General features: G+C 40.7%; 1 protein-coding gene across 4 annotated transcripts in view; it reads left to right on the forward strand.

Annotated features, from left to right (window-relative positions):
* The window catches only part of CSNK1G3 (casein kinase 1 gamma 3), a 101,779-nt gene that overhangs the window by 38,230 nt on the left and 40,482 nt on the right, over positions 1–23,067 (forward strand). For all 4 annotated transcript variants that reach the window (XM_068422583.1, XM_068422587.1, XM_068422586.1 and 1 more), the window contains exon 5: positions 22,651–22,799. In XM_068422583.1, the coding sequence (XP_068278684.1) occupies positions 22,651–22,799 (149 nt within the window). The remainder of the gene's footprint in view (positions 1–22,650; positions 22,800–23,067) is intronic.

The following is a 23,067-nucleotide window of genomic DNA, read 5'->3' on the forward strand; positions in this document are numbered from 1 at the left end:
GGATAGTGTTTTTTCTAGTTAGGTAGCTTTCAAAGTTTTGTGCTCTTCTTTAAAGACCCTCTGTAGGGAAACATACTTTCCCATACTTCCCATTCACAGAAAACTCTTCTTGATGCTGTAGTGTGCATGCTCTGCAACCAGGAATCTTTAGAGATGACTGTTTGCAGGACATGACATTGTCTATTCCTGCTCATAGATGGAAAATTAAGTTGCAGAATGTCTAGTCAAAATGTTGAGTCTTATATGCTTGCTAATTGGAGAAAGTCATCAGGGTATAATGTCTGTTTTTTTGTAACTAGTTGTAAATTGTCAGCATACACTAGACTAGCATTGTAAAATAGCTGAAAAGTGGAAAGCAGAGATCTTTATTGCTTAATTAATGAGACATGGCAACTCACAAGATAGGAACAGTACACACCTGTGAAAACCAAGGTGTAAGTATCTAAAATTGTGAAGTAGCTGTGTAGTGGAGGTAAGAATAAAGGTGTAATTACTGGTTCAGACTGCAGAAAATAGGCAATGCTTCTCAGAGGTAGGAAGCCTTATGGGAATATTTCTTGGGAAAAATGTCTTAGCAAATGTAGCTTTGTTTACCTTTTTCTTTACTGAGTAAGATTGGGGGACTGTGTTTAGTGTAAGAATGTAGGCAAGTCAAAGTTAGTCTGCTTTACTTTGTGTATCATTCAGTCTTTGTAACCCTATTGTTGGCTGCAACAACTTTATCACTTTTTCTGTTGCCTTATTGAAGTACTGTAAGGGAGAATGATCTCTCTGATTCTTTGCATGAAGATGAGGAGACCTTTGGGATGAAAACAAGAAGATAAAGCTGATGAGTTACTAGCCATCTTCAATATATATCTGAAGAACCTTGTATAGACTGTCTCTGTATTTGAAGTAGCCTGTTTTCATCCCGAAGTGAAAGCCTCCCCCAGCAGGCATAGAAACCTGTAAGCTCCTTTTGAGTCTCGTCTGACTTTCTAAGGCATCCCACTTGAGACTCATTTTAATGGGTTTTGAGGGAAAGACTCATAATGAATAAAGTAATATTCATGCTCCCATCTTCTCAGAGAAAAGTTAAAGTTGCTGATTCCTTGTCTTTCTGCAGCACACTCCCTTTTCCCATCTTTGCAGGAGTTGAGCCCTTAAGCCCAGGAAGTTATGCAGCCTAGGATTCTTCTAGAAAAAAGTTGCACTTACATTATTTCTGTCCTCGTGTAATCTGAGGCAATTGGTTTTACTTCACTGATTTTTTTGTGACATACATGTTTGCTGCCAAGTGTAGATTTAAGAAATTTTGTGACATGAACAGTTGGAAAATATAGTGGTGGAAAGTTGATGGACCAAGTAATAAATTCAGGAAGCAGCTAATCCTTCCTACGTAGAACAGGAGATACTAAAAATCTTATGCCAGATCTATCCATATAGATAATGTTGCTTTATGTGTGGTGGTTGTACTTTTGTCAGAGAGAGAGTAAATTAAAGGAAGTGTATCTTCATTGTGCAAGTCACAGAAGAGTCCATTGTAGGAGATATAAAAATAGCTGTTATTGCTGGAAGAAATTTGAAGTATAGTGATTGTGAGCAGATAGGTTTTTCTAATAAGTAGTTACCCACTGTGCTAGCAGTTCCAGTTGTCTGGAGCCTTCTGGCTTCTAAGCTTCTAAAAATCCACATTTGCAGGCTTTCTTAATCATTATGAAGTAGTCTTTTCCTTAGCTGTTTTTTGTTTATTCACACAAAACCTCTTGTAATTTGGCTAATAGCTTTATATCCATGTGTGGACTGCTTGTCTTGCATTTAATTGCATTAAATAGCCTTTCTGCTTGTTCTCCTCCTGTACATACATGTATTAATAGCTACTAAAAAATGGTTTCAGAAGCAACTGGTGAAAAGGGAGTAGTACTCCCTTTCTTTCCTAATTGTATAAGCAGAGCTGTTATTTTCTGTAAACAAAACTTCATTTTTCACAAATAAGAACTATTAATTCCACAGGTTATGCTACAGACAGACTCATGCTAAGTGTGAAATAACCTGAAGCTTACGAGGAAATATCTGTAGCCCCTGTGAAATTCCAGTTTATTTGGGGGTGGCAAGGGGAGAGGCATTAACATGTGAATGAATAGCTCTGGAAGAAAATGAGGTTATTTTCCTGAAATACCTTCCTGAAAGTAAGAAAAGAAAATGTTATTGGGCAACAGATTATCTTACCTTCTGAGCCTTCTTAAGAGAGCATCTTAGTGCTTCCTCTGATCTTGTGAGTGCCCTTGATGGAAGGAGTAGCATTTTGAAATTGTATGTTTTCCTGGTATTCCCTTACCTCCAGCCAGTATTTGTCTACTACAGGTCTACTTATTCTTATAATATCACTTTTTCTTTCTTTTCTAATGACCTTGTGACTTTGATTTTTTTTTTTGTTATTAATTTCTGTGATAAGGGTCTTCCTGTTCTGCTTCTTGAATGTCACGAAGATGGAAGACATGCTTGAGTGAAAAAATTCAGGGGCTCTTTTATAGTTCTGCTCCCTGAAAGAACACTAAAAATAGACGTGAAATATGATAGATGTGCAATTTTTATACACAGGACTTTTGGACTGAGAGTATTCATTTTTTGTATTTAAGAAAAAAGTACTTTTGACTTGCATGAAAAAGCATTAACATTTCAAAACTGTATTCCTTTGGAGAGAATCTGCTCATAAACAAAAGCTTATAATCTGTAACTTTACTCTCAAACACACTTTTTATTGAACATGCCTGTGAAGATGCAGTAGCAGGTAAATGTTTGTCAGGAAAAAAATGTGAAGAATCTTTCTTAAACAGGAAATGTTTTGTAAACTTTTGGGCTTTTTTTTAAACATTTTTAATTATTCAGGGGAATGGATTTAAAACTTGCTAAAAATAGTTCTTGAATTAGTTTAGAGATGTGGCTTATTTTGGTCACATAATTATTTAGCTTTCATTTAAGTTTTATATACCAATAGAGATTTTTTTTTTTAATGAAAAATGCTGTCTCTCCTCTTACATAATTTTTTCATTCAGTTACCGTGAGCATGGTCTCCTCATGAAATTTGAGATCATTTAGTCAGTATGGAGAAATTTCTAGTCAACTGGATGACCAACATACAGATGGAATTTAAAGTATCTTTAATTCTAACAAAATATCAGTTAAAAGTATTTTTTCTTAATATCCAAGTATGAATGGTAAGAAAAACTGATACATTATCATAAGTGCAGTACTACAAATAAAACTATAGCTGAATTCTTACCTGAAATTACACTAAGACTTTTGGAATGAATAGAAAAGTTTTGTATTTTTTATTGATTTTTTTTTTGTATTTATCTTTTACACTGTCAGTATTTCTCCTCATGGTAAGAAGATGAGCTGTAGATGTATTTCATGTGCTATGCCCATAATTTAACTGCACCTAAATTCAGTGTGCTTTCCTACTAGGAGGGACTGAGGCAGGGGGGGGTGGAATCAGCAACTGCTGGCTCAATTTAAGTATTGAGCAGTAAAGCTGGGAATTTTTTTAATGTGGGATTTTTTCAGTTTAAAAACCTTAGTGGTGGAGGCTTTTAAAATGCTTTATTTGTTTGCCAGGTTAAGTATTTAGAGTATGATTCAGTTCCCTTTTGCAATAAGGAGTCTCTGTACATATTAAAGAAGTTATGTATTGTTGTGTGTTGAAGAGTGTAAAAACTATTCAAGTTTTACTCTCTGATTTTTCTAACATCTCTTAATAAATCTGTGTGTCATTAATCGTAATGGCTGGGAGTCACTAAAGTGAATAAGAACTCTCTTGTACTTACCCATCTGAGAAGTGGAACAAAAGAATGGCAAGTGGCTTCTGCTGTTTAACCTGCCTTAGTAGAGCCGCTGTCTGCAATGCTGCTGTTTTACTAAAAACAGACTGTTAACTATATACACCTGCTTATAGCAACAAGGGGTATCCATTGTTGGATTTTATTTTTTCATCTGAGGTCATTTTTGAAAGAGACAAAGATCTGTTCAGTTGTGGATTATCCTACTTCTGAAACTGCTGTATTAACATTTCAGAGAAGGCAGATGCTTAGTATTGTTAATGGTATTTTATTTTTCTTCTGTACTTTTAGCTGAAGTCTAGTTAACACTTCGATGCTTGGAACTGGCAGTCAAACACTTTTCTTGCAGGGTGACCATTGGTCAGTGCATGTATAAGTTATATATTTGCCTACTATGTTGTATTTTAAAAGGTTATGGCCAATGTGAAATGAATGCTAAGTATTGCATTCTGTATATGAGAATCTTTTCCATGGTTTGATACGAACAGTCATGTGGTAAAGACACTCTGCATTGCTATCTAAAAATATATTTTTCAGTTTCGAGGTCATGAGAGCCTGCCTTAGACATAACAGAATTGTACTACTTGGACAGCGGTAATGCAAAAGTTACTATTGGGTTAGGGGTTGAAGAAGATTGCAGAGCTGGCATAATGCGATTTTGGAAGATACAGAAACGTTACCAGATCACCTGTGTATGTATTGGCTAGAAAACGCTGTTAGAGTAAGTACAAGACTGTATGTAATCTTGAGAAGTTGCAGCCAAGGAAGTACTAAGCATTTGTGTATGGTGGTCAACTGCTGTTGTAGAGGAGTGGAGTCTGCTCACTATTTTGGTAATCGGGCTCAGAATATTTATTTTAGCATTTCAAGCATGTCAGGATTCTCCAGGTGGATGACTGTTTTGGTTTGGGAATGTAGCAAAGTCAGTTTGAAATACTCTGAATTTCTGATTTTTTTGATACAGGCTTGAGACTGAACACTTCTTTGTTATGAGGTACATTATACACAGTTTAATGTTGAGTGGTAGGGCAGATGTTGCTGTTTATAATTTTTTCTTTGTTTTCTGTCTTGAAAAGGTGTGTGATGGGCTGAAGGTCATGAATCAAGTTCAGTGCTATTTTGTGTAGGTAAAGACAAAAATATTTATGGTAATGAAAATGTGGTTCTTCATCTAATTTCAGTTCAAATCAGCTTGGGGGGGGAGTGTGTGTGTGAGATTTGTATGTTCAGTGACACCTTTTCAGTTTTTTTATACAACTCTATTCAGGATACAGAGTGCATGAGGCAAATATTGTCACTGAAAGGGAGGCTATCTTTTGTATTTAAGATAGTGATAGGTAATTTTTTTTTAATCTTTCACTGTGAACCACTAACACTACAACTTTTGTATGGGAGAAGGCAATGGGATTTCAGATTGCTATTGAGATCACCTCTAGCTCATCCACTTGGCCATAGCCACCCTGCCTTCCACTTCAGCCTGTGGAAGAAAACGCAACACAGCAGGGTTTCATCAGTGTATCAGTATCTGTGCTCTGCTATAACTCTTCTCAAGACAAAATTGTCATTGCTTTATTATGATCTCTTAATTCCTTTCTCAATTGGTAGATTGTAATTTATTTACTAGATTGATATTATACCATATCGTGAGGAAGTATCTCAATAACAAGTCTGCTCGATTGTAGTGCTAGAAGTAAATTGTGGCTAGATTAATGTGACAAGTGATCATTTTTCTTCATGGATCTTATAGAAGCAATCTAAAATAACTTATCCCATTCTATATTTTTCAAAATATTTTGGGATTGACATCCTGTACTTGCTGTTGTTATAGGATAAAAATTATGGAAGTTACCAGGGTTTGAAAAGAAGATTTTTACAAGAGTACTCTAATGCGATATATGTGCAAACATTCTAATTAATTGAATGTTCCCAGTATTTAATTAAAGGAGTAGTAGTGTACTGGAGCTTCAGATTTTGGAATATGATTTTGTTTCTAAAACAAGTGCATTATGTTTCTAACAATCGGTAACAATGAAAGTTGAAGATAAATATGCCTAGCTGTTATTTACAGAGTTAGAAAGTAACTCAGTTCAGGATAGTCTTAGTTTTACATATGTAAATAGTATTTTATGAGTTCTTATGCATATGTCTTTGAGTTGTCTTACTTCATAACCTGCCTATATATCTTGCTAACAGTCATTCAGTACAAATGCAAAGTGAATTTTTTTTAGTAACTTCACATTAACATTGCTTTGGGCTATACTCTTGGGTAAGTAGCTGAGAATTTGCTCTTAAACTGAAAACTGATTTTTTTTTAAAAAATTTTTTTAGTAATGCTGTCCTGCTTTATCACTTTTGTTCTGCTTTGGCTAGGGTTATGTAGGAGAATAAACAATAAGCAGTTAGTTGAAGTATTCTTTAATCTCTATTAAATAATAAAAATACAGGGCAGGTGAACTTAAAACATGCTCTATGCTTAATTTAAAAATTTATTGTTAAAAGCACTTGAACTGAATCAAATAATGCATCTCTTGACTGAAGAAGTGTCTGTTTATATGCACTATTAATCTGTGTACTGATGACTGCTGTGGTTTTGTTGTGAGTTGTTTGGGGAAAAAGCTGACTCAGTTTTGAGGTCTGTTGCTGCTGATATACTTTCAACAGGAGGGATGAGCTGCTCAGTTATTAATGTGAGTATGCTAATATTTACATTTAAGTGAATGAACGATGCTGATAATTACAAATTTATTTTTTTAAGTCTAAACCAACAAAAACTGTAAGAGATGTTGCTGGCAGTTTTTCTTGGTTTATGCCAGTCCTTTCTAGCATTTGGCTTATGGAAACGTACAGAATTTTCTCAACTTATATTTAAAGTATCTTTTTTCCTTAGAATAAGTGCAAGAGGTCAGGTAAGAATGGCAGCTGCATGAATTTAAATGTATCTTATAGGTGCACATGTTAATGTTTCTGAGAAACAATAATTACAGACCGTAAGAAGCCTCACGGTATACAAAAATTTGTATTGATTTTGGAATATGACATCACATACAGATTGCAGAGAGTAATCAGTGTTTTTTGTGTAAAATGTAATGGATAGCTGTAATTGTGAAGGAGGCTTGATGGTACAGTTCACAGACCATTCTGAATGTTAGATAAACGGGTATTTGATTTAATAAGGTTTACAATAAAAATGTGTGTCTAATTCTGTTTTAGTAATATAAATAGTTGTATTAGATCTATTTTAATGGAAAAGTCTTACTATTTCCTGTATTTGCAAGCATATTATATTTGTAAATAAGGAATGTAGTCTTAAGTGTTGTGGTACATGCCTCCAACATGACATTTTAGCAGTGCTGAAGTCACATTGCTTATATAGTGTCTCATTCCATGTTTAGAGTTTTACAGTGCATGGATGATCACGGTATCAGTAGCCATAAAGTGCTACATTTCCTGAGATTGTATGGCTGCCTGTGTATGCTGCTTTGTTTTTGTGTATGCATGGTTTTGTGTATGCTGCTTTGGTTCAAGTCAAAAACCACATATTGCACTATCGTGGATTTTGTAATCGCTCACTTACAGAGGATGCAGGCCAGATTCTGTAGTCTTGGTAGGGAGTATTGTGTTTGGCAGGTTGTTGAATTGCATCCTTGACAGAGTAGCAGTACAAATGTGCTGTGTAAGATGGCTGTTACTGCAAATCTTCCATCTACTCAGTTTAAGGTATTTTGCTTGTGTCCAAGGAATTACCACATAAGAAAAGGCAGTGGGATGTAGGAAGCTGAATACAGAACAGCTTGTTCTGCAAGTGCAGTCTTGTCTGCTTTACTGGCATTTCTGGATCTGATTTAACAGACAATCTAGGCAATAATCATAGAATGGTTTGTGTTGGAAGGGACCTTAAAGACCTTCTAGTTCCAACCCCCCTGCCGTGGGTGGGGACACCTTCCAGTAGACCAGGTTGCACAAAGCCCCATCCAGCCTGGCCTTGAACACTGCCAGGAAGGGGGCATCCACAACTTCTCTAGGCAACCAGTTCCAGTGTCTCACCACCCTCACAGTAAAGAATTTCTTCCTAATATCTAACCAAAATATAGCCTCTTTCAGTTTAAAATCGTTCCCCCTCATCCTATCACTACATGCCCTTGTAAAAAGCCCCTCTCCTGCTTTCTGTAGCCCCCCTTCAGGTACTGGAAAGCTCTCCCCAGAGCCTTCTCTTCTCTAGGCTGAACATCCCCAACTCTCTCAGCCTCTCATCATAGGAGAGGTGCTCCAACTCTCTGATCATCCTTGTGGCCCTCCTCTGGACTCGCTTCCACAGCTCCCTGTCCTTCTTATGTTGGGGGCCCCATCAGAATAGAGGGGGAGAATCCTCTCCTTTGACCTGCTGGTCGTTCTTCCCAGGATGTGGTTGGCTTTCTGGGCTGCAAGTGCACATTGCTGACTCAGTTGAGCTTCTCATCAACCATCACACCCAAGTCCTTCTCCTCAGGGCTGCTCTCAATCCATTCTCTGCCCAGCCTGTGTTTATCCTTGGGATTACCCCGACCCACCTGTAGGACCTTACACTTGGCCTTGTTGAACTTCATACAGTTCTTGTGGGCCTACCTCTCCAGCCTGTCAAGGTCCCTCTGGATGACATCCCTTCCCTCCAGCATGTCAACTGCGCCACACAGCCTGGTGTCGTTGGCAAACTTGCTGAGGGCGCACTCAATCCCACTGTACGTGTCATCAAGAAAGATATTAAACAGCGTTGGTCCCCATATCAGCTCCCAAGGAATGCCACTTGTCACTGGTCTCCACTTCAACATCGAGCTGATGACTGTAACTCTTTGAGTGTGATCATAACAGTCCATTCCTTATCCACTGATTGGTCCATCCATCAAGTCATTGCCTCTCCAATTCAGAGACAAGGATGTCATGTGGGACAGTGTCAAATGCTTTGCGCAAGTCCAGGTAGATGACATCAGTCACTCTTCCCTTACCACCAACACTTGTTTCAGTTTGTGGCCAGCCATGGTGATCAGGGCCATTAGCTGAATGCAGGGCGGCTGACCCAGGCTGGCCCACAGGTGTATTCTATATCATTAACAATCAAGTTCACTATAAAAGGGAGGGCTTGCTGAGGAAAGTGAGTCTGTTCTTGCTCTCCTTTCTTCTGGCCTCCTTTTTTTCCTCATTGCTGACAATCGCTATTCCTGGACAACTTGCTGCAACCTGTAGCTAAGTATACTTTTGTGTGTTTTGTGTTAGCATTTATATTGGTTTTTATTATTAAGTCTGTTTAATTTTGACTCACGAGTCTCCCTCTTTTTCCCATTTCCTTCCTCAGTTGGGAAAGGGATATTGGGTGAGAGAAAAACTGTTATTGTTTAGCCCCGGGTGCGGGCTAAACGAAGACACCATCATTGAAGGCCACCAAATTTGTCAGGCATGATTTGCTCTTAGTGAAGCCATATTGGCTGTCACCAATCACCTCCTTATTAAGGATATAATTATATTTTATATCTTGTAAGATATAACAGAGAACATATAAGTAGGTGTGTTTCTTGTCTGGCTTAGAGGAAACTCTAAAAGAAGACTACTATTGCAAGAAACTGAAAAGCTACTGACTTGCTTAATAGCTTTACAAATTTAGGTTGTATTTTACAGAGGTATTTTGCTGAGATATGGCTCAAAAATTGAGTCAGTTGTAGATTGGGAACACATGGTTAAGTACAAGTGGTATTGCCATTGACCTGTGTGCTACTTATTTCTGTGATGGTCAGTCTGTGCTGCTTGTTTATCAATTTTTTTTTCTGAAGGAGGATGCACACATGCAATAATTGAGGCTACTGTGTAGTATCTGTGTTAAAGCAAGTAGCTGGAATATTTGCTTTAAGATACGGGCCTGTGTTCATGCTAATCATTATGTATATTGCATTAGATAATTGCAGTGAACAGCATGTAGCCGCAGGCTTCAATAAGGTGTGATGCTGAAGTTCTTGAAAAAGATAGCGGCCAAGGTGGATAACACTCATGACCTAGAAGTAACTTTTACTTGATTTTCTTTAAAATAAATATGTCTGACAGATACAATTGTAATCTACCAGTAATGATTTCTTTATTCTGATGTTTTTATCTTGTCATCGTTATAGAGGAAGTCAGACCTTTCAACTTTAAAAACTTTCTGGACATCATGTACCTAAACATGGTGGACTAAAGCATTTGAGTGATAAACCAGATTTGAGTGATAAACCAGTCATGACAGATGACAGAGGTGGTTCTATTCAATAACTCATTACTCAGTGCTAAGAAACTGGGAACAGGAGAAAAGAAGACACTTGTTTTCCTTCTCTACTCTCTGAATATAAAGCACTGTGTAAGTCTGACTTACTAATAGTAAAATACTGGAGATATTGCAGTGTATACAGTTGTGGGAAAAAATGACTAACTGGATGATAAGTGCCCCTTATTTGATGTTTTGGCGGTGATTTTGATGTTTTGGCGGTGATTTTGATGTTTTGGCGGTGATTTTGATGTTTTGGCAATACACAATTTTTATCACAGCATGATAATTTATACAGAATGCTTAATGCAGTTTTCTTGATCTGATAAACACGAGGTGGTAGTCTTCTGTAGTTAGCTTTTCAAGAAATTCTTCTTGAAAATAAGATCGCACAAGGAGTAGAAGTGTCAGCACTGCTGTTTTCTTGTTTGCTGGTGTGTCATTAGTAGCATTATGTTCAATGTGTTTCTTTGTAGGATCTGTTTTAAGCTGCTTGTCCATTTTGTGAGGGGTAGTTTAGTGAAAACTAGACAATATAATCCATAAATCCAGTTAACTAGGCACAAGTAAACTGCAGTAATCCAAAAGTGAGCAAACGGATACACTACTGTCATAATCACAACCCTGGACTTCAGTAGGGCCAACTTTGGCCTTTTCAAGCAATTGCTAGGGGAAATCCCATGGGACAGGGTACTAGAAGGTAAGGGGGCCCAAGATAGTTGGTTAGCATTCAAGGACTGCTTCTTCCGAGCTCAAGATCAGAGCATCCCAGCAGGTAGGAAGTCAAGGAAGGGTACCAGGAGACCTGCATGGTTAAACAGGGAACTGCTGGGCAAACTCAAGTGGAAGAAGAGGGTGTACAGATCGTGGAAGGAGGGGCTGGCCACTTGGGAGGAATATAAGTCTGTTGTCAGAGGATGTAGGGAAGCAACTAGGAAAGCTAAGGCCTCTTTGGAATTAAACCTTGCAAGAGAGGTCAAGGACAACAGAAAGGGCTTCTTCAAATACATTGCAGGTAAAACCAGCACTAGAGGCAATGTAGGCCCACTGATGAATGAGGTGGGGACCCTGGAGACAGAGGATAAAAAGAAGGCGGAGTTACTGAATGCCTTCTTTGCCTCTGTCTACACTGCTGGAGGCTGTCCTGAGGAGCCCCGGACCCCTGAGGCCTCAGAAGAAGTCAGGATAGAGGAGGAATCTGTCTTGGTAGATGAGGGCTGGGTCAGGGACCAATTAAGCAACCTGGACGTCCATAAATCCATGGGCCCTGATGGGATGCACCCGCGGGTGCTGGGGAGGCTGGCGGAAGTCATTGCTAGGCCACTCTCCATCATCTTTGCTAAATCGTGGGCAACGGGAGAGGTGCCTGAGGACTGGAGGAAAGCGAATGTCACTCCAGTCTTCAAAAACGGCAAGAAGGAGGACCCACAGAATCACAGAATGTTAGGGATTGGAAGGGACCTCGAAAGATCATCTAGTCCAATCCCCCTGCCGGGGCAGGATTGCCTAGACCATATCACACAGGAACGTGTCCAGGCGGGTTTTGAATGTCTCCAGAGAAGGAGACTCCACAACCTCTCTGGGCAGCCTGTTCCAGTGTTCAGTCACCCTCACTGTAAAGAAGTTTTTCCTCATATTTAAGTGGAACCTCCTGTGTTCCAGCTTGCACCCATTGCCCCTTGTCCTGTCAAGGGATGTCACTGAGAAGAGCCTGGCTCCATCCTCTTGACGCTTGCCCTTTACATATTTATAGACATTAATGAGGTCACCCCTCAGTCTCCTCTTCTCTAAGCTAAAGAGACCCAGCTCCCTCAGCCTCTCCTCATAAGGGAGATGTTCCACTCCCTTAATCATCTTCGTGGCTCTGCGCTGGACTCTCTCTAGCAGTTCCCTGGCCTTCTTGAACTGAGGGGCCCAGAACTGGACACAATATTCCAAATGCGGCCTCACCAGGGCAGAGTAAAGGGGGAGGAGAACCTCTCGTGACCTGCTGACCACACCCCTTCTAATACACCCCAGGATGCCATTGGCCTTCTTGGCCACAAGGGCACACTGCTGGCTCATGGTCATCCTGTTGTCCACTAGGACCCCCAGGTCCCTTTCCCCTACGCTGCTCTCCAACAGGTCTGTCCCCAACTTGTACTGGTACATGGGGTTGTTCTTGCCCAGATGCAGGACTCTACACTTGCCCTTGTTATATTTCATTAAATTTCTCCCCGCCCAACTCTCCAGCCTGTCCAGGTCTCTCTGAATGGCTGCGCAGCCTTCTGGTGTGTCAGCCACTCCTCCCAGTTTTGTGTCATCAGCGAACTTGCTGACAGTGCACTCTATTCCCTCATCCAAGTCATTAATGAATATATTGAATAGAACTGGTCCCAGTACCGACCCTTGAGGGACTCCGCTAGACACAGACCTCCAACTGGACTCTGTCCCATTGACCACCACTCTCTGGCTTCTTTCCTTCAGCCAGTTCACAATCCACCTCACTACCCGATCATCCAGACCACACTTCCTCAGTTTAGCTGCGAGGATGCTGTGGGAGACCGTGTCAAACGCTTTACTGAAATCGAGATAGACCACATCCACAGCTTTACCATCATCTATCCACCGGGTTATGTCCTCATAAAAGGCTATCAAGTTGGTTGAGCATGACTTCCCGTTGGTGAAGCCATGCTGAGTGCCCCTAATGATCCCCCTATCCTTGATGTGCCTAGAGACAGCACCAAGGACAAGTTGTTCCATCACCTTTCCGGGGATGGAGGTGAGGCTGACCGGTCTATAGTTACCCGGGTCCTCCTTCTTGCCCTTTTTGAAGACTGGAGTGACATTCGCTTTCCTCCAGTCCTCAGGCACCTCTCCCGTTGCCCACGACTTAGCAAAGATGATGGAGAGTGGCCTAGCAATGACTTCCGCCAGCTCCCTCAGCACCCGCGGATGCATCCCATCAGGGCCCATGGATTTATGGACGTCCAGGTTGCTTAATTGGTCCCTGACCCAGCCCTCATCAACCAAGACAGATTCCTCCTCTATCCTGACTTCTTCTGAGGCCTCAGGGGTCCGGGGCTCCTCAGGACAGCCTCCAGCAGTATAGACAGAGGCAAAGAAGGCATTCAGTAACTCCGCCTTCTTTTTATCCTCTGTCTCCAGGGCCCCCACCTCATTCATCAGTGGGCCTACATTGCCTCTAGTGTTGGCTTTACCTGCAATGTATTTGAAGAAGCCCTTTCTGTTGTCCTTGACCTCTCTTGCAAGGTTTAATTCCAAGGAGGCCTTAGCTTTCCTAGTTGCCTCCCTACATCCTCTGACAACAGACTTATATTCCTCCCAAGTGGCCAGCCCCTCCTTCCACGATCTGTACACCCTCTTCTTCCACTTGAGTTTGCCCAGCAGTTCCCTGTTTAACCATGCAGGTTTCCTGGTACCCTTCCTTGATTTCCTACCTGCTGGGATGCTCTGATCTTGAGCTCGGAAGAAGCAGTCCTTGAATGCTAACCAACTATCTTGGGCCCCCTTACCTTCTAGTACCCTGTCCCATGGGATTTCCCCTAGCAATTGCTTGAAAAGGCCAAAGTTGGCCCTCCTGAAGTTCAGGGTTGTGATTCTGCTAGCTATTCTGTTCCTACCACATGAGATCCTGAACTCTACCATCTCATGGTCACTACAACCAAGGCTGCCCTCAACCTTCACCTCTTCAACCAGACCCTCCTTGTTAGTAAGGATAAGATCCAGCAGCGCTCCTCTCCTAGTTGGCTCATCCACCATTTGCATCAGAAAGTTATCATCAACGCACTGGAGGAACCTCCTGGACTGGGGATGGCTGGCTGAGTAGGCCTCCCAGCAAATATCAGGGTAGTTGAAATCCCCCACGACAGCCAGGCCCTGTAATTGCGTGACTGCTCTCAGCTGCCTGTAGAAGGCCTCATCATCCTCCTCATCCTGATCTGGTGGCCTGTAATAGACACCCACAACAGTATCACCCCTGCCAGCCTGCCCCTTAATTCGCACCCACAAACTCTCAACTCGCTCCTGATCCGCCTCTGGACAGAACTCAATACATTCTAGCTGCTCACTCACATAAAGAGCAACTCCACCACCTCTCCTTAGCGGCCTGTCTTTCCTGAACAGGACATAGCCATCCATGACCACATTCCAGTCATGCAAGGCATCCCACCAAGTCTCTGTAATTGCCACTAGATCATAGCCCCCCGACCGAACACGGATTTCTAACTCCTCCTGCTTCTTCCCCATGCTGCGTGCATTGGTGTACAGGCATTTCAGGGAGCGAGCTGAGCACACCGATTTCACCCCAGGGGGATGGGAGGCCTCCTGGTCTACCTCAACACTAGAGCGTTGCCCCAGTGGTGCAAGTCCAGCTACTACCCCATCCTCCTTCGTATCTAGTTTAAAGCTCTCCGAATGAGCCCTGCTAATTCCTGTCCCAGAACCCTTTTGCCCTTACGACATAAACCTTTCCCATGTATCACTGTCACGCCTGTTGTCTTATAAACCCAGCCATTATCAAAGAACCCAAAGCCCTGCCTGTAGCACCAGTCTCGTAGCCAGGCGTTAATAGAGAGAATCCTACTATTCCATCCCACGTCATCACCTGAAAATGGAAGGAGGGAGGAGAAAACAGCTTGTGCCCCAGACTCTTTCACCAACCGTCCTAGGGCCTTGTAGTCTTTCTTCATCCCCCTCAGACTACGGGATGCAGCTTCTTCCCCACCTGTCTGGAAGATCAGCAGGGGGTAGTAGTCTGTGGCCTTCACCAGGTTGGGGAGTTTCCTGGTGATATCCCTGATTCGGGCTCCAGGCAGACTGCAGACTTCCCTGTGATGGGGGTCAGCTCTGCATATTGGGCCCTCAGATCCCTTTAGGAAGGAGTCTCCAACCACTAAAACTCTTCTCCTCTTCCTTGTGGAGGAGGTAGCTATACGCCTGTCAGGTTTTTCTGACTGTGGTGGGACCTCTGATATAGGTTGCCTCTCCACCACATCCCCATTGGACCGGCTGTATTCCACTAGGGCTTCATATCTATTGCTCAGAGGCACCTGTGGAGGCAAGGTAGGCAAGGAGGGCACTCGCCTTTTGCCATGGCCATAGACTTGCCTCCACTCACTCCTCTCCTCTAGGTTATCGTTTTCCAGCTGAGAGGGGCAGAGTACAGGGGTCCCTTGATCCTGGGAGCTCTCTGGCAGGTGCTCCCATTTTTGTTGCAGGGAGGGCAGAGCCTGGCTCCACCAGTCTATCTCCATCTCAGCCTCACGAATGCTCCTAAGCCTTTCTACTTCGGCTTGAAGCCTTTCAACCTGTCTTTGCAGCTGTGCCGCTCGGCCGAGCAGATCATCTACTTGCTCACAGCGCACACAGCCCCCTGACACCACAGAGACGCTGTAGCATTCCCTGCAGCCGGCAACCTGCACCATCGCCTCCTTCCGTGGGAGCTCTGTCTGGGTTCCCACATCCATTTTGATCTTCTTCCACCGGGTAGATACCATTGTTCTTCCACTGAACTGGGAAATACCTGTTGGTGCCACCCCTGGTTCACAGCTCCTTGGCACCTTCCTCGCCTTGTGCACTGGGAGGGAGTCAGTGCCCTCCCCAACGAGCTGCAAACAACTGCAGCCTCTCCTGCCCTGGAGGAGCCTCTCCTGCCCTGGGACACACCCAGTCACTGCTGACTCACACAGTCACAGCTGAGTCTCCCTCTCCCTTCTGGCCAGGGACTAGTCCCTGCCCTCCAAGAGACTTTTTTTCACCCGATCACAGGGGGTGGAGCGTTTAAATCGCTTAAATCGTCCGCGGTGCCTCCGGCTACGCCCCCTCCTATCCTGATTCGTTGCCGGGAACCTCCGGGTCCGGGGTCGGGAGGAAGCAGCTCGGGGCTGATGCTCGCGGGGGGCTCAGGGGTGGTCCAGAGTACGAAAAACCACCCGGTTAAGCCTGATGTCGCCCTCGCCCCCGCACTAACCTCAAGTCGCTGCCGCCGCTTTCGCTGCTGCCGCCGCTGTCAGACCCGGGTAACTATAGACCGGTCAGCCTCACCTCTATCCCCGGAAAGGTGATGGAACAACTTGTCCTTGGTGCTGTCTCTAGGCACATCAAGGATAGGGGGATCATTAGGGGTACTCAGCATGGCTTCACCAAGGGGAAGTCGTGCTTAACCAACTTCATAGCCTTTTATGAGGACATAACCCGGTGGATAGATGATGGTAAAGCTGTGGATGTGGTCTATCTCGATTTCAGTAAAGCGTTTGACACGGTCTCCCACAGCATCCTCGCAGCTAAACTGAGGAAGTGTGGTCTGGATGATCAGGTAGTGAGGTGGATTGTGAACTGGCTGAAGGAAAGAAGCCAGAGAGTGGTGGTCAATGGGACTGAGTCCAGTTGGAGGTCTGTGTCTAGCGGAGTCCCTCAAGGGTCGGTACTGGGACCAGTTCTATTCAATATATTCATTAATGACTTGGATGAGGGAATAGAGTGCACTGTCAGCAAGTTCGCTGATGACACAAAACTGGGAGGAGTGGCTGATGCGCCGGAAGGCTGTGCAGCCATTCAGAGAGACCTGGACAGGCTGGAGAGTTGGGCGGGGAGAAATTTAATGAAATATAACAAGGGCAAGTGTAGAGTCCTGCATCTGGGCAAGAACAACCCCATGTACCAGTACAAGTTGGGGGCAGACCTGTTGGAGAGCAGCGTAGGGGAAAGGGACCTGGGGGTCCTAGTGAACAGCAGGATGACCATGAGCCAGCAGTGTGCCCTTGTGGCCAAGAAGGCCAATGGCATCCTGGGGTGTATTAGAAGGGGTGTGGTTGGCAGGTTGAGAGAGGTTCTCCTCCCCCTCTACTCTGCCCTGCTGAGGCCGCATCTGGAATATTGTGTCCAGTTCTGGGCCCCTCAGTTCAAGAAGGCCAGGGAACTGCTAGAGAGAGTCCAGCGCAGAGCCACGAAGATGATTAAGGGAGTGGAACATCTCCCTTATGAGGAGAGGCTGAGGGAGCTGGGTCTCTTTAGCTTAGAGAAGAGGAGACTGAGGGGTGACCTCATTAATGTTTATAAATATGTAAAGGGCAAGTGTCATGAGGATGGAGCCAGGCTCTTCTCAGTGACATCCCTTGACAGGACAAGGGGCAATGAGTGCAAGCTAGAACACAGGAGGTTCCACATAAATATGAGGAAAAACTTCTTTACGGTGAGGGTGACTGAACACTGGAACAGGCTGCCCAGAGAGGTTGTGGAGTCTCCTTCTCTGGAGACATTCAAAACGCGCCTGGACGCGTTCCTGTGTGATATGGTCTAGGTAATCCTGCTCCGGCAGGTGGATTGGACTAGATGATCTTTCGAGGTCCCTTCCAATCCCTCATGTTCTGTGATTCGGTGATAATCTCTGCATTCCCACTCTTTATCTGCCAGGATTTATCCCGTGTGTACCGTTACATGACACAACCATCTGACTGAGTGAGGGCTCCAGTGTCAAGCTCTACATTTAATATTAGCAAAGCTTAGTTTCTTATTTTTAGATATGACAACTTATATTAATTTTTTATTTTTCCGGAGCACCCCAGTGGACAGTCTTGCGCACTTTTTGGGTGTGTGCACTCTATTTTGGAGACCACTGGTGTACGGCAACAATATTTTAGGTGGCTAATGAAAATTGACTTTTCTAGAGAAAGAAATTGGAATCCAAGCAGTATTGAAGTAGTGAATTTCTGAGTCAAGACTTTCTTGATTTTTGCCATAAGTGAAATAGGATTGAAAGTCATATTGGTTTAGAATGAATTTACGGATTTATGGTAGGGCAATCACATAAAGTGTTGTAGATGTCTTTAGTAAACTGAGTCCATTCAAATGAAAGTATTTTACTTGTGAGTAAGTGTAAATATCTAGGGATAAGCAAATATGGCTCTTGTCTGAAAATAAGAGTACTGTATTGAGAGTGTAAACCTAGAAAGGATCTAGATGTTTCAGCGTTAAAGTAATTTAGTGGGAGCATGTGATACTATTTTTTGGCCACAGATGAGTTTCTTTATTGGCGGAAGAATAAAAAGTTACTTGTAACTTTATACTGACATCAGTGTGACAAGCATTGAATTCTGCACATAATTTGGGAGGGGTACTTCTCTTTAAAGAGGGTTTTTGAGAATGGTGCAGAAGATCTGTCAAGCTAATAGGGTTGAGTAGTAGTTTATTAAGCATGATACCTAAGAACACTGACTTCTTTAATTTCACAGAAGGAAGACTGGGATGTGTCTTGACAAGTTCCCAGTATTTCCTTCTTATATTCTTACACCAAAGGGCTTCAATGGTTGAAGCCAGACTAATAATGCAAATAAAATACACGTTCATAATTGGTGATAAGTATTTGAATATCCTGTTAACAAAAGGGTGAATTCTTCATTTCCTAGAAATGAAAGTTTCTTTGTTTTTCTAACTTACCCTATTTTTCTTAAAGATTTACATAAAAGAGCTTACATATATATCTCTGTAGTGGGGAAGAAAACCCAGATACTCTTGATTAGTACCATGTTACTTTCTGACTTTTTTTCTGGAGATCAAAAAATGTGAAGAAATAATGCAAATAACAGAATTGTATTAGGTTATTGTTTTTAAGCAAAAGCAGTAAGACTGTTTTGATAAAAGCCAGAACAAAACAAACCCCCAAACTGCTAGTAGTTTAAACTGTTAATATAGAATGATTTTGTAAATACAGGGAATTTTGGATGTAATACTCCGTATCTGCCTTGCAGAAGTTAATAACATATTAAACACAATTTTGGGGTATTCTGGAGTTTTTGTCCAATCAGAAGATTAAGTGTTGTAGGTAGACTAAGTACTATTCTTGCCATGTTAAATAAAATTGATCACAGCTGAAACACTAACTCCCTGCTCTAGATGTATACCTAACAGGAGTTGCTGTGGTGCTTTCATGATATGATGTGGTGGAATAAAATGTTCAAGAGTGTTTTTGACATCTACTATAAACACACTTCTGAAATTGGCAACTCTGCCTCCAAATCTGACAACATCACAAATTCCTTTCTACAAATGCATCCTCTTTTACTAGCTTGTAGTCATGCAAACAAGTTCTATAAATTTAGCCAAAGCCCAAAAGTCTTCTGGCTTCTGTGTTTTTTTTGAAGTGCATTTAATATTTTAAAGAGACACAGAGCAGATGCAGTGGTAATAGAGGGGACTAGCTTCTCTTGAGAATATTTTGGAATTAGTCTTTAAACGTGCAAATATAAGAACAGAGATTCTCAGAATACGTCTCAGGCCATTACAAGTGGTGCTCTTTCTTCCAAATTCCCAGTGCTTTTCTTTGTCTTTATATGCTCAGGTGGTTTGTAGTTGTTAGGGTTTTTTTGACTTAAGTATCTGTGCATTTGTTGGGTAACTTAGTTGCTGCTGCAGATACATCCACATTTCCATGTGTAATTCCTCCATACCAGAAAGTGGCGGCAGAAAACGTAAATTCTAGAGTTACGATACCCCCTTATGTCTACAAATATCTTTTCTGTTCCATTATCTGTTAATCAGGGATGATATTTTTGAAATTAGAAACACTATCTGTCACCATGTTTTGATGTAGTGTGCAATGTGGTCATTGCTCCTTTATTAGTAGCAGTTAGCTACTCTTGAGAAGTCTTTCTGAAATGGGTATGGTTATGCATGTTAAATATATTAATATAGATATGGGTATGATTATGCATATTTAAAAGAATAAATGGAAGATCTAGTCTTCAGAAAACTGAACAGATAAACTGGATTTTTAGGAGTTGTGTTTTTGTTATTCTCACTTGTAGGAAAAGAGATTAGCAAAAATGCTCTTAAAAAATGCTGCATTCATTTGCTTTTAGTTTTGCTAAAACCATAATTTTTGTTTTTTGTTTTTTTTTTTTTAACCCAAAGCTGTAGTGGACACAATTATATCTGAGTGTAAGTAGCACTGTAGTAAAGTATGAAAAACTTGAGACTTGATGTACCTCAAAAAACACCCAGAGTCAGGGAAGTTTTCATTTTTAAACTTGCATTTGATCTACAGAGGAGGAAGGCGAAACCCAGTATTTCATTATGGTATTCTGAAAATAGATTTTGTAGTTCTGTATAGTACCGTATTGTAACAATGAACACCATAGAAAAAGCTCACATGAAAGGAAAAACGTGTTTTCAGAGTACTGAATATTTAGAGTAAATGAGACACAGAGGATAGGTACTGAAGAGAAAAAAAAAAAAATCCAGAATAACTAGCTTCCTTAAGTGAACAAAACTTATTCTGCGGAATGAGGAAGAGGTCGTGTGCATATGAGGAAGTGCGAGATGAATAAAGGCAATGATATCAAGTTGTTTTTAATTATATAGTCACACAATGCATATATACAAAAAGGCAAAAGTAAATAAGGCTTGAAATACTGTTATTTTCAAACTTCTGGATTTCCTGGCTTCTTAAGGCAGGTGTTTATATAAAGCTATAAAGTCCAGAAGTACAGAATATTTTCATATTAATTTTTGGAATATGTGTGCTGTTCACTATATTGAAGAAGTATATGAGTATATCTGAAGATATATGAAGATAGAACGTGGCATTGTTGCTAGTGTAATTGTAAATGCAGTGGTTGAGAATATTAAAGACCATTTCCAGTCTTTTGATGCCTGCATTTATTTTGTCAAATATTCTTTCAGGAAGCATTTTCTAATGAAGTGGGTGATCTTATGTGCCCTGCTAACTTAAACTGAAAATTGGTTATGTCTCTACTAAAGGCTTAGATAACTTTAACTGATTTGTTAAACTTATTTAACTGATTCTTCTGCTGTGCCAGGAGAAGCCTTGTTATATGGACATGCTTATTATGCTTCTGTTCAAGGAAGAGAACAGAAGTAATTTTTTCAATTAACAGGTAGTTTTGCAGGTCTGAGTTGTGCATGTCATTGACCTTTGTTCAACAATTCTGGTAACAGACTAGATAGTAAGAGAATCTTCTCAGTGCAATGCATGTGATTTTTAGGCCTAGTTTTCAAGACATTTATGACCTTGGTATCACCAGCTGTCTGAGGAAGTGTGTACTGTAAGTATGTGTTCCTGCCAGGGTTTCTGGAATGCTGCCATAGAAAACTCAACAAAAATAAATTTTTTGACACAATAGTACAGTCTTTGTTTTTTGCAGTTTTTATGAACATCAAAATAACATATTCTTCAAGTGTTTTGTGTTGGAGACCATAATGCTTATTTTACACAGGAAAAGTGTTACACTTAGAAATAAGGTATCAAGAGTGACAGTTCACATTTTAAACTCCATGCAAGATTTGAAAACAAATACAGCTTTAACACTAAATTTGCCTTTTGCCCTTCTAAGTAGATGTATTTTATACCTGTTTACAGAGTATTTAAGAGATTATTATCTGAACATACAGTGGGATATTTTTGTTCCCATATATTGTGTGTGAAAATGACTTATATTTTGTTCTGAACTTAATTTTTATTTTAATAATTTTCTAAGTAAAAAAACCCACAGAACTAGAACTTAATCTGTATTTGTTAGTATAGAACTTCAAATGTCAAATTGTGTTTTATTCAAAGATCTTTTGCGATTTGACAAGAAGAGTAGAATTTAATGGATTCTTTCTGGACATCAGTTTTTGAAAGAATTTAAGACTGGTATCTGGTGTGATAGTTTAGACGTGAAATCAGGGTGAATCTTTGTCATAGGTTCCCTTTGAGACTTCTGAAAATTCCCTATGTAATCTGTTCTTATGATTATATTAAAAAAATCCCTGTCCTTCATATGGTTTGAATTAATAAGTCTCAGTCTATCATACGTTTTACTAGAAATCTGGATTAAAAAGACCCCAAACTTCCACTCTGTGGTCTTTCGATTTTTCTTAAATGTGAGTTAGTCCATTAAAAATGTTTTCTTTTGTTTGCTGTCTAAACAGAAACCAAAACTAACAGAGGAAGAGAAGCTTTCCAGTGCAAATTTAAGTAGAAAATGCTTGTATTTAGAAAAAAAAATAATACTAACAAGTGATGACTGTAACAATTTGTCATCTATGGTATTTTTATTTTGGTGGTGCATCTAAAACTTGACTTAATGTCTCATTAAACTTGAGGATTTGTTAATCTCTTTTGGATTTTTAAATGATTTCTGTAGATAATAAGGTGGTCTTATTCCTGAATGTATGTTTGTCATAGCCTTAATTTAAAAAGTTTCATTTAAATGCCTATTTTTTTGAAAACAGTCTTATTTAAACCTCTCTTCATGACATTTTAAAATCCTGTTTTAATTTACTGTTATGAAACCTAGCAGATAGGCTCTGATTTTTATTTTTATAAAAAGCTTTAAATCTTTCACAAGTCAAACATATAATATTCATAAAGTATTTAATGAAACTGGTACTACCTTCATTAGTCCTGTTGTATCTTTTACCTGTAGTTTTTACGAGGTTTTATTGTTGCATTTGTATGAAAAATATATTTTTAACTTCAGATCAAGTTGAAATCAGGTAGGAATTTTATTGGTATGATCATTAATCTTATTTAACCACTTATAATTACTTTGTATTTTCATTTTACAGATGGAATACCTCAGGTTTACTATTTTGGCCCATGTGGCAAATATAATGCAATGGTGCTAGAACTACTTGGACCTAGTTTGGAAGATTTATTTGACTTGTGTGGTAGGACGTTTTCTCTTAAAACCGTTCTTATGATAGCCATACAGTTGGTAAGTAGTATAGATTTTAATTTGAGTGTTCATTATATGTAACTATATAACAGAGTCAGTCTTCAATCGATTAAATGCTTATTTCACTTAAGAGATTTGCACTTCCTGTATTATAAATTGGTGTTGATGGCTTCTAAAGAGCCTGTGATACAGTTTTAGCAGGAAGACTGTCTTATATCACTTTCATTTACTTTGTTCTAGTTTTTCAATAATCATTGCATTAATGTAGTTTCATTGTGTCTTCTGTGTTCTTCTGATCACAACCTGA

The sequence above is a fragment of the Nyctibius grandis genome, chromosome Z, assembly GCF_013368605.1.
Source record: "Nyctibius grandis isolate bNycGra1 chromosome Z, bNycGra1.pri, whole genome shotgun sequence".
NCBI lineage: Eukaryota > Metazoa > Chordata > Aves > Nyctibiiformes > Nyctibiidae > Nyctibius > Nyctibius grandis.